Raw genomic sequence first — 11,942 nt, forward strand, 5'->3', positions numbered from 1 at the left:
CTCAACACCTGGAATTAGGTTGTAGCTGTTAGTGAGACTCGGTTGCAGAAGGGGCCAGGGGTTCTGTTATTTTAGATGTGACAGAGCGAGAGGGGTGGCGTTACTAGTCAGGAAAAATGTCACGGTGGTATTCAGTCAGACATATGTTAATGGTGCTATATTACAGACTACCCAACAGTCCGAGGGGTATGTAGGAGTCCCAGTGAGAGAGTGATCTCGCTTGATCTGCTATAGGGATATGAGAGAGGGCAGGTGACAGAAGATGTTGTAGGGGATACTTTGCATTAACTGACCATAATGCCATTAGTTTCAAAGTAAATATGCAAAAGGATAGATCTGGTCCATGAATTAAGATTCTGTATTGGAAAAAGGCCAATTTTGATGGTATAAGAAAGGGTCTGGCAAGTGTGGATTGGGACAGACTTTTTTTTGGTAAAAGTGCTTGGTAAGTGGGAGGCCTTCAAAAGTGAAATTTTGAGAGTGCAAAACTTGTCAGAATAAAAGGGAAACTTGGCTTTCAAGAGATATTGAGGCCCTGGTTAAGAGAAGAAAGGAGCATAGCAAGTATAGGCAAATAGGAACAAATGAGGTGCTTATGGAGTACAAGAAGTGCAAGAGAACATTAAGAAAGGAATCGCGGTGGCTTCAAAGAGGGCATGAAGTTGCTCCAGCAGATGAGGCGAAGGATAATCCTAAGAGATTCTACACATATGTTAGAACAAAAGGATTGCAAGGGACAAAATTAGTCCTCTGAAAGATCAGAGCGGAAATCTCGTGTGGAGCCAAGAGATGGAGATATTAAATACATTTTTTTTGCATCTGTATTTACTCAACAAACAGAGACAGCTTCCATAGAAGTGAGGCAAAGTGACATCAACTTCATGGACCCTGTACAGACTACAGAGGAGGAAGTGTTTGTTGTCCTGAGGCAGATTAGGATGAATAAATCCGCAGGGCCTGACAAGGTGTTTCCTCGATCACTGTGGGAGGCAAGTGCAGAAATTGCTGGGGCCCTAGCTGATGTATTTAAATTATCCTCGGCGACAGGAGAGATATCAGAGGATTGGAGAAAAGCTAATGTTCCATTGTTGAAGAAAGGCTCTAATAATAAACCAGGAAATTATAGGCTGGTGAGCCTGACATCAGTAGTGGAAAGTTGTTGGAAAATATTCTGATGGTCCAGATATAGTCCTAGAGAAATGCAGCACAGAAACGGGCTGGTGACTCACCCACTCTACAACTTTTTCTTCCAGTTCTGGCCACTGGCATGTTTTCCCGCGGTTTGCACATTTTGTCTTTGGCATTTCCCTCAGCGTGTCCTCTGCCTTTCTCCACTCTCTCTCGTTTGCACTAAACTTCTTAGCAGCTGCAGAACTTAGCAAAATCAACAACCTTCAGCTCGAAGCCAGCATCATATCGCATTTGTTTTAATCTTTTGTACATGGTGGTTGCAAACTCAATATTGAGTACGCGTACTGATCCCGCCACCCCATGTTATGTTTTAACAAGATTGCTATGGGCGCTAAATGGTTTCACGGGGGTTACATTTCAGAGGATAGGTTTCCATTGGAAACCTAATCCAAAATTTCTCTCCCTGATTTATTAATAATTCGCCTAAAGTGTGGAATGAGCCACCACACATTTGGTGAATTCAAGCTCAATCTCAATGTTTAAGAGATGTTTGAATCGGTACATGGATAGTAAGAGTATGGAGGGCCTATAGTGCTCTACAATGTGTAGGCCTGTTTTCTGAGCAGGTACTGGTTCACAAAATTTCCAGGGTCCAGATCCAGCAAAGCTGAGTGATCCAGCTTTGATCCAGCATGTGAGATCTTGTGTTCTTTTCTGGTTAAATCAAAAACCAATACAAAAGGGGTTGGCTTATACAAAGGTTACTGCACTGGCACTGTGGCCCTCCATACTCTTACACTCTCTCAACCCTCTGAGTGAAGAAGTTTCCTCTCATGTTTGTAAAGAAAGCTTTTGGCACATTGGCCTTCATGAATCAAAGTATTGAGTGTAGGGATAGAGATGGGCTGTACTTTTATATGACTAGTGATGTCTGGCTCACTGGCTGATAATTTCCTGGCTTATTCTTTGAGTCTTTAAGCAAAGGAACAACATTAGCTATCGTCCAATCACTCGTGGCAAGCCTTTTGTTTCAAGTATCTCTGCTAGGGCCCCTGCGATTTCTTCCTGCCTATACCTGCTAGGCACCTCCTAATTTTTTTCTTAGGCAGGTCCTTAATCAAGGTTGCCTAAACCTGTTATCATTTCCTTTTATTCGGACAGGAACATACAAGCTCAATTTCACTTTTGAAGGCTTCCCATTTACCAAGTATTCCTTTGCCAGTAAACAGCGTGTCCCCATCCACACTTGTCAGATCCTTTCTGATGCCATCAATTTTGGCTTTTCTCCAATTTAGAATCTTAACCTGTGGACAAGACCTATCCTTTTCTAAAATTGCCTTGAAACTAATGGCATTATGATCATTGGTGCAAAGTGTTCCCCTCTACAAACTTCTGGCACCTACCCTTTTTATTCTGGCATGTTCCTCTTCCTTCTCGATACTTATGAAGGATCTTAGCCAGAAACATTGATTGTTTATTCATTTCTTTCGATGCTGCCTTACCCGACTTCCTGCAGCATTTTGCATGTGTTGCTTTGGACTTCCTGCACCTGCAGACTTTCTCATGTTTATGATTGGCAGGTACCTACCCTGCCTCATTCCCTAGTAGGAGATTTAGTATTGTACTCTCTGCAGTTGGGTCTTCTGTCTACAAATTAAGGAAACTTTCTTGAACACATTTGACAAACTCTTTCCCATCCAGGCCTTTTGTAGTTTGGGAGTCCCAGTCGATATGTGGAAAGGTAAAATTCCCAACCTTATGTTTCTTGCAACAGTCTGCAATCTCTCAGTTTGCTCCTCGTAAGTCCTGTGGAGTGTTGGGTAGTCTATGATGTCATCCTATTAATGAGGTCATATCTTTCTTAATCTTCAGGTCTATACTAGATGAGCTCTCCGGTTTGTCTTGACTGAGTACTGTCATGACTTTTTCCCTGACAAATAACGGTACCCCTTCCTTCTGGTGCATCCCTGGCTTCTGGTTTGAGACAATTAGTTTCAAATACACATACTCATCCATGCATCTCTTGATGAAGCTGGTGACAGTTGTGGTGCATTCATTCAGGTCCAAAGATGAATCCCTGAATATGGTCCAGTCCACCAGTTCAAAGCTGTGCTATAAACTCTAACGCCTCTCATAGTCATCACTATTGGTGCACAGGTGCTCAGTTTCTGCGTATATGCCAAAAGTAGAATTGCAGCCAGGTCATCAGTCTTGCCGAAGTATGGTCACAGGATGATATGGTAAGCGTTTTTGATGGAGGTATAATGGTGATCAAGTGTGCTAACATGATTAGTGTTGGCCTTTTCTGGGAGATAAGATTAGTTATATAAATTTAAATAGCCATAAAATGGCATCTTTGAAACCTAAATGTTAAACAGTGGTCTTCATTAATGTAATGAGCATTGGGGAACTGGTAGTCCCAAGAGCCAAAGGGTTTAGAGAAGTATATAGATCCTGTGCCTAGATGAGGAAAGTAAGTTCTCTCTTCTATTTCAGGGTAAAAGTTGCTGTTTTAATCCAGTGAAAACAGAAGAAAATTGTGAGAGAAAGAAGAGACGGATTGAAAAAGATAATTCAGTTGGTGAAAAGAGAGAAAAATTGAAAAAATTAAGTAACCCAAAAGAGCGAAGCCTGAAATTAACCCAGAAAAGGTCAAAAAATGTGAGCGTTGGAAGGATGGATGCAGAGCATTGTTTTGAATTTCTCCATTCGAGTGAAGAACCATTGGTGATGATGGAATCTGCATATTCTGAGCCAGAGGACTCTGAAGATGAGGATGCAATCTGCCCTGCAGAAAGTTGCCAGCAGCCAGAGGGGGAAGAGGTCTGTATTCAATTATTTCAGCTTTTGTTAGCAGTAGGCAAATAAAGTAGCACATCAGATTGATTGCCATTTTCTCAGGAAAGTGTAGTCAAGTTTCAGCCACATCTCATCATTTCTCTTTGCATTTATGAAGGAATATTTTATCTGCTTCAGAACTGATCTTACGATGAGTGGAAGGAATCACACCGACCAAATGTCAGTAACCATCAGATACTACCATGAGATACTTCAACTCTGACATACATATTAAGATGTATTTGTCATATGTACATCGAAACATAGTGAAATACATCACTTGCATCAAATCAACTAGGATTGTGCTGGGGGCAGCGCATAAGTATCACCAACATAGGAAAGTTCATAAATCACTAACCCTAACTTGTATATCTTTGGGATGTAGAAGGAAACTTGAGCACTTGGAGGAAACCCACACGATCACAGCAAGGATGTTCATATTGGCAATGTTGTTGAAGTCTTGTGGATTTCAATATGCAGGTAGATTGGGGAAGATCAGGATCTCAAGTGAGAATTTGTAGAATGCCTAAGAGGTGGCTTGTGCTTGAGCTCATTAAGGGAAAAGCTATTCTCGATTGGGTGTTATGAACTGGATTTGATTAGGGAACTTAATGTAAAGAAACTTAGGAAAGGGTGATCATAATATGACAGAATTCACCCCGCAATTTGACAGGGATCAGCTAAAAGTCAGATTTATCAGTATTGCAGTGGAATAAAGAGCTGGCCAAAGGGGACATTAGCAGGGATGATGGCAGAACAGCAATGGCTGGAGTTTCTAGGGGCAATTTGGAAGGTGCAGGGTAGATAAAAGTTTGTAAACCCTTTGTAATTACCAGGTTTTCTGCATTAGTTACTCATTAAATGTAGTCTGATCTTCATCTTAGTCCCAATAATAGACAAACACAATCTGCCTAAACTAAAATACACAAACTATTGTACTTCTCATGTCTTTATTGAACACAGTGTTCAATCATTCATGGTTTGGGCTGGAAGTAGTATATGAACTCCTGTATTTAATAACTAGTAGAACATGCTTTAACAGCAAACGTTTCCTGTAGCTACTAATCAGTCTTGGTATTGGGACCACTTTTTACATTATGTCAATGATTTGGATAACTGAATTGATGGCTTTGTGACCATTTGCAGACGATTTGAAGGTAGGTGAAGGAGCAGGTAGTGTTGAAGAAGTAGGGAGTTTTGCAGAAGGACACGGACATATTAGGAGAATGGGCAAAGAAGTGGCAGATGGAATACAGTGTTGGGAAGTGTATGGTCATGCACTTTGGTAGAAAGAACAAAAAATAATTATGTAAATGTAATATAAATCTGGTGCGAAGGGAATTGGGAGTCCTTGTGCAAGATTTCCTAAAGTTTAACTTGTAGGTTGAGTCGGTGGTGAGGAAGGGCGAATGCAATGTTAGCATTTATTTCGAGAGGACTAGAGTATAAAGGCAAGGATACACTGGTGAACAGTTTTGGTCCCCTTATCTGAGGAAGGATGAATCATAGAGCTGGTGCTGGAAAATATTGCGCTGCTACATAATGGTTGCCAATGCTGTTTTTTCTGACAGCACAGGTTCCTTTGTACAGATGTCTTTCACTTAATGCCATAATAGTAATGAAGGATTAAATGGCAGCTGCATTAAAATGAAAAGGCCTCTATTCTCCAAATTGGGCACGAAATATCTTTTTATCAATTAAATGCACTTTAACTCACTGCTAGAGATTAGGATGCAGGCTTCTAAGTGTTCTGTGAACTTGTGGTTCATCCTGGCACTGATGCAGATTTTTTACAATTGTCACTATTGCTTTCTAATCTCTCAAAGCTTTTGTTTCTGTCTAGGTCTGTAACCTTCAGCACTCTAACTCTGCAAGTTTCCTTTAGTTATTTACAGGATTCACTTGTATGCGATCTCTGATTTCATTGCTTCATTATTTTGCTTTCTGCTACCAAATTATTCACTCCTAAAACCTCTACTGTTTTCCTTAAAAACCTGCTTTGGCGAAGACATTAGTCATCTTGTCTCAATCTACTTCAAGCTTCTTAATAAACCTCACAAAGCATTTGGAATGTTTTTGTTACATCAAGTGGTTGTGTAGCACCTCTGTCAATATTGAAATGAAAATTAGTAGGGGTCAACCATAGATGTTGCATTCTGGCTGTCTATGTTAGCCACTCATGGAGATCAAGCTGTTCTCCATGCAGCAGGCTTCCCCTCTTCATGTGGATGATGAATTCAAAGGAACAGCTGGGGTTGATACAGCTTGGTATCAGTGGCATCACAGGAGTTGCCTGTCAGTACAAAACTCAACGCAGGACTCTCTTAGGGACTCCTGCTCCTGATTTTTCCTGAGTTTACTCCCAAAGCCTTCCCTGTGAGTGGGTATAGCGCAAGGCAGCGGACGTTTGAGATCAATTTCCTTTTAGATGAGCTGCCAACAACAGCTGACGAACCCCATCTGCTCAAAGCGACTGGCTAAGGCGCCAGTAAAAGGTCTTTGCCCCTTCTCCTGTCAGTAGAAACTGTTCTATGGGCTTACTAGTAAAGCCACACGTGAAAGGCAGGAGCTAGACGTAGTTGTCAAAGAATATTTTAGGTGCATGCCATTGGGAGCATTTAAATAGGTAGTGGGAGCCTACCCCCACTGTCTCTCCCAGTTACAACAGCCTTAAGTAATCTCACTGATGCTTAATTTTTGCCTGCCTCTAGTGGGATAAAAATATGGACAAGTTCAAAATATGCACAAATTCAAAATCTACCTGTGACCAATTTCTCAGCCAGTGTTTTGCTGAAACATTATGGCATGCGATGTTGGTGACGCTTGTGGGCTGCCATCAGTTGTGCAGGTTGTTGATGTAAATGGCACATTTCACTGATGTTCCTTGTGTGATGAATAAATGAATCTGCCTAAGTTGTATAAGGAAATATGAAAAGTCACCTTTTGAATCTGGATGATAGACATATGAATTCACAAATTAGCTAAGATATCATGGCAGTACCTCAACAAAACTTAACTTTTGTCTTCACCAAATTCAACATTGCCAATAAAATCTCAGTATGGAAATACAGTTCTGGTGATGAAGTAGTAACGAGCATTTCTCCCTTTTTGTGTAGGTTGACTGGGTCCAGTGTGATGGCAGCTGCAACCAGTGGTTCCACCAGATCTGTGTTGGTGTGTCCTCAGAAACAGCTGAAAAGGAGGACTATATCTGCATCAACTGTACTGTAAAAGACCAGGTCAACAGGAATCAGATCGGCCAAGGCTAGCCTTTGGCAGAATGGTGGCAATTCCAAAGGTCCACCAGAAGCAGCAGATTTGATAGCTCTACAACACACATGGTGCTATAATCTCTACTCATGGGATCATCTGTGAGGACTCTCAAACTTTTCCACCTTTGTATCTTCTCATTCTTGTATGAACTTTTTGTCTGTTGTTGTGAAAATTGTATGATGCTGACTACACCCCAGGGGTTTCTACCCATTGCAAAAACAATTGGTTCCTTTTGTATAATACCCTTAATTCAGTTTGCAATTTCGCTCCGTCTCATCTCGGTCTCATTGGGTCTTAACTCACAGTCACCAAATACAAGTATTTTTTTACATAGGGCCCTCTGTTTAGTTCAGGCATCTTTATCTTAAAGAGAGATTCTGATTTGTTTTGAAGGTTAGTTTTATTTATCTCAGCAATAACAATTTTTGTGAGTTAAGGGGCCTGGTATGGTTAAGAGAGTGTTGGTTATTGTACAGAATGGAGGTGTTTAGGTTCTTAGTGGCACGGGATATTAGAGATAGACAACAGACAGAGGTCTGTAAACTTACTGCCTACGCTGTACTTTGGCTTTTTTTGGTAGCTTGTATCTAATGTTAAAGTCTCCTTTGTGAAATAAACCTTTGGTTACAAATAAGTCTTTCGGACTGTAATTCGTTAGGTGCCACTTGAAAAATTTTGTAAACCAGGGACTCTCCTGTGCCTTTTTGCACCAAGCCAGTCTTGACTAGGAGGTAAGTGGCTGATTCATTGCCTTATTGGGATCTCAGTGAAGCCCTCACTGTACAGTGAGATGTGGAGTTGTGGGCCTGTTGGCAGAGATCTGAGAATCGGTCAGCTGCCAGTCCACTTTCCACAGAAAGTGAGGGTAAAATTGGAATACTGGAGATAAAAGATAATGTTGCCCATTATCCTGCTCTGATACAATACGTGATTACTAATTTATGACCCATCTCTCACTCCTTTTCTTTAAATTTAATAATTAATTAGTTAGCAATAATTGACGATTTTAGCTTAATGATAACAATTTACTTCACAGCAATTAGGATTTTGTAACAGAAAATTGTTTCTTAGCTTTCTGATTCATTCAGTATTCACCAAATATATTTTAATTAATGTGCTATGTGCAATCTTTGTGCCTCCAGAGATTTTAGCTTTTCATATTTGTAATTAGACCATAGGACCATAAGATTTAGGAGCAGAATTTGGTCATTTGACACATGGAGATTGCTCTGCTATTTCATCATGGCTGATTCGATTTTCCTCTGCCCCAATTTCCTTCCTTCTCACCATATCCCTCCATGCCCTAACCAATTAAGAATCTATCAACCTCTACCTTAAATATACATAAAGACTGGCCCTCCACAGCTGCCTGTAGTAAAGAATTCCACAGATTCACCACTCTGGCAAAAGAAATTCCTCCTCATCTCCATTCTAAAAGAGCATCCCTCTATTCTGAGGCTGCGTCCTCTGGTCTGAGACTCCCACCATAGGAAACATTCTCTCCACATTCACTCTATCAAGACCTTTCACCATTTGAAAGGTTCCAATGAGGTCACCACTCATTCTTCTGAATTCTAGTGAATACAGGCCCAGAGCCATCAAACTCTCTTCATATGACAAGCCATTCAATCCTGCAATCGTTTTCGTGAACCTCCTTAGAACCCTCTCCAGTTTCAGCTCAGCCTTTCCAAGGTAATGAGCCCAAAACTGCTCACAATACTCCCAAGTAAGGCCTCAGCAGTGCTTTAAAAAGACTTAATATTACATTCTTGCTTTTCTGTTCTAGTCCTCTTAAAATGAATGCTAACATTGCATTTGCCTTCTGTACCACAAGCTCAATCTGCAAATTAACATTTAGGGAATTCTGCACGAGGGCTCCAAAGTCCCTTTGCGTCTCAGTTTTTTATTTTTTCTCCATTTATGAAATAGTCACCCCTTTCATTTCTTCTGCTAAAGTGCATGACCATTTTTTGCCCGTTCTCCTAATCAACTGTAGCCTCTCTACTTCCTCAAAACTACCTGCCCCTCCACCTATCTTCATATCGCCTGTAAACTTTGTAAAAAAAAAAAAAAAAGGCCATCAATTTCATCATCCAAATCATTGTATAATGTAAAAGAGATTGGTCCCAGCACTGTTCCCTGTGGAACACCACTAGTCACCAGCAGCCAACCAGAAAAGGCTCCCTTTGTTCACACTCTGCCTCCTGCCAGTCAGCCACAGCTTCTTTGAACTCCCTCCAGTTTCAGCATATCCTTTCTGAGATAAGGAGCCCAAAACTGCTCTCAATACTCCCAAGTGAGGCCTCGCCTGTGCTTTATAAAGTTACATTATATTATTGCTTTTATATTCTGATCCTCTTGAAATGAATGGTAACATTGCAATTGCCTTCCTCACCACAGACTCAACCTGCAAACTAACCTTCAGGGAATCCTGCACAAGGACTCCCAAGTCCCATTGTGCCTCAGTCTTTTATATTTTATCTCCATTTAGAAAATAGTCAACTCTTTCATTTCTTCTACCAAAGTTCATGAACATACACTTCCCAACACTATTCCATCTGCCACTTCTTTGCCCATTCTCCTAATCTGACTGTACTTCTGTAGCGTCTCTACTTTAAAACTACTTGACCCTCCACCTATCTTCATATCATATGCAAACTTTGTAAAACAGCCATCCATTCCATCATTCATATCATTGACATATAATGTAAAAGGAATTGGTCCCAACATAGACCCCTGTGGAACACTTCTAGTCATTGGCAACCAACCAGAAAAGGCTCTTTTTATTCCTTCTCTTTGCCTCCTGCCAATCAGCCACTGCTTTATTTATGTTAGAATCATTCTTGTAATACCATGGGCTCATAGCTTGTTAAGCAGCCTTGTGTGGCATCTTGTCAAAGGCCTTCTGAAAATCCAAGTACCCAGCATCAACCGATTCTCCTTTGTCTATCCTGCTTGCTATTTCTTCAAAGACTTCCAACAGATTTGTCGGGGCAAGATTCTCCCTTGAGGAAACCGTGCTGACTATGGCCCATTTTGTCATGTACCCTGAGACCTCATCCTTAATTATCGACTCCAACATCTTCCCAACCACTGAAATCAGACTAACTGGCCTACAGTTTCCTTTCTTCTACCTCTCTCCCTTGAAGACTGGAGTGACATTTGCAATTTTCAGTCTCCTTGGAAGTATTCCAGAGTCTACTGATGCTTGAAAGATCATTACCAATGCCTCCACAATCTCTTCAGCCACATTTTTCAGAACCCTGGCATGTATGTCATCTGGCCCAGGTACCATCAGACCTCTGTTTCCCTAGAACCTTCTGTCTATTAATGGTAACTTCACACACTTCATGCCCCCTGACACCTGCAACTTCTATCATACTGCTTGTGCCTTCCACAGTGAAGACTGGTGCAAAATATTTATTCAGTTCATCTGACATATTTTGTTCCCCATTATTGCCTCTCCATCATCATTTACCAGTGGTTCGATATCCGTTCTCACCTCTCTTTTACACTTTGTGTATCTGAAGAAGCTTTTAGTATCCTCTTTAATATTTCTGGTAGCTTTAGTTTCGTATTCCATCTTTACACTCTTCATGACTTTTTAATTGCCTTTTGTTAGTTTTTTAAAATTTACCAATCCTCTAATTTTTGTTCTATTATATGCCCTCTCTGGTTTTTATGTTAGCTTTGACTTCTCTTTCTCTTTGTAGCCATGGTTGTCATTTTTCTTTTTGAATACATCTTCCTTTTTGGGATGTGCCTATCCCATGCCTTCAGAATTGTTTCCAGAAAAAAAATCATCCATTACTGCTCTGCCATCATCCCTGCCAATCAATTCTGGCCAACTTCTCCCTCATGCCTCCATAATTATTTTACTCCGCTGTAATACTAATACATCTCACTTTAGCTCAAATTTCAGGGTGAATTCGATCATATTATGATCACTTTCCCCAAAGGGTACTTTTACCTTAATCAATTCTGGTTCATTACATAACCCCAAATCTAGAATAGCTGAGCCCTAGTGGGCTCAACCACAAGCTGCTCTAAAAAGGTATCTTGTAGACAATCTAGAAATTCCCCCTCCTGGAATTGGAATTTCCCAATCTACCTGCATATTGAAGTCCCACATGATTATTATAACATTGCCCTTTTGGCATGCATTTTCTATCTCCTGTTGTAATCTGTAGGCCACATTCTTACTACTGCTTGGCAGGGTCTGTATACAAGTTGCATTAGGGTCTTTTTACCCTTATAGTTCCTTAGCCCTAACCACAATGATTCAACACCTTCCTACTCTTTCTCATTTCATTTTTTACCAACAGAGCAAAGCCACTCCCTCAGCCTGCCTGACTTCCTTTCAATAAAATGTTTATCCTTGGACATTTACTCCCAGCTATAATCTTCTTTCAGCAATGATTCGTTGATGCCCACAGTATCATGCCTGCCAATCTGCAGCTGTGCTGCAAGTTTATTTACCTTATTCCATATTCTGCCTGCATTCAAATGTAATACCTTTAGTCCTGTATTCACCCTTTTTAATTTTGTCACCTTTTACGTTGCAACTCATTCTGTTGACTAAATTTGCATTATCCAATAACCTCTCCTCACTACACTGCCTCTGTTTCTAAACCAGCTATCTCACCTTCAGTACTATTATCTGCTTTTTCTATGATAGTTCTTGCTTTGAAATGTATTTA

General features: G+C 40.6%; 1 protein-coding gene across 3 annotated transcripts in view; it reads left to right on the top strand.

Annotated features, from left to right (window-relative positions):
* Nucleotides 1-7,876, top strand: part of LOC140717089 (lysine-specific demethylase 5B-like) — a 144,549-nt gene extending 136,673 nt beyond the window's left edge. For 2 of the 3 annotated variants that reach the window (XM_073030275.1, XM_073030276.1), the window contains 2 exons: nucleotides 3,628-3,954; nucleotides 7,086-7,876. In XM_073030275.1, coding sequence (XP_072886376.1) covers nucleotides 3,628-3,954; nucleotides 7,086-7,238 — 480 coding nt within the window. In that variant the 3' untranslated portion in view covers nucleotides 7,239-7,876. The remainder of the gene's footprint in view (nucleotides 1-3,627; nucleotides 3,955-7,085) is intronic. The other variant, XM_073030277.1, reaches the window with a different exon arrangement.
* The last annotated feature ends 4,066 nt before the right edge of the window (nucleotides 7,877-11,942 follow it).

This window comes from Hemitrygon akajei, chromosome 27, assembly GCF_048418815.1.
Source record: "Hemitrygon akajei chromosome 27, sHemAka1.3, whole genome shotgun sequence".
In the NCBI taxonomy this organism is placed as follows: domain Eukaryota; kingdom Metazoa; phylum Chordata; class Chondrichthyes; order Myliobatiformes; family Dasyatidae; genus Hemitrygon; species Hemitrygon akajei.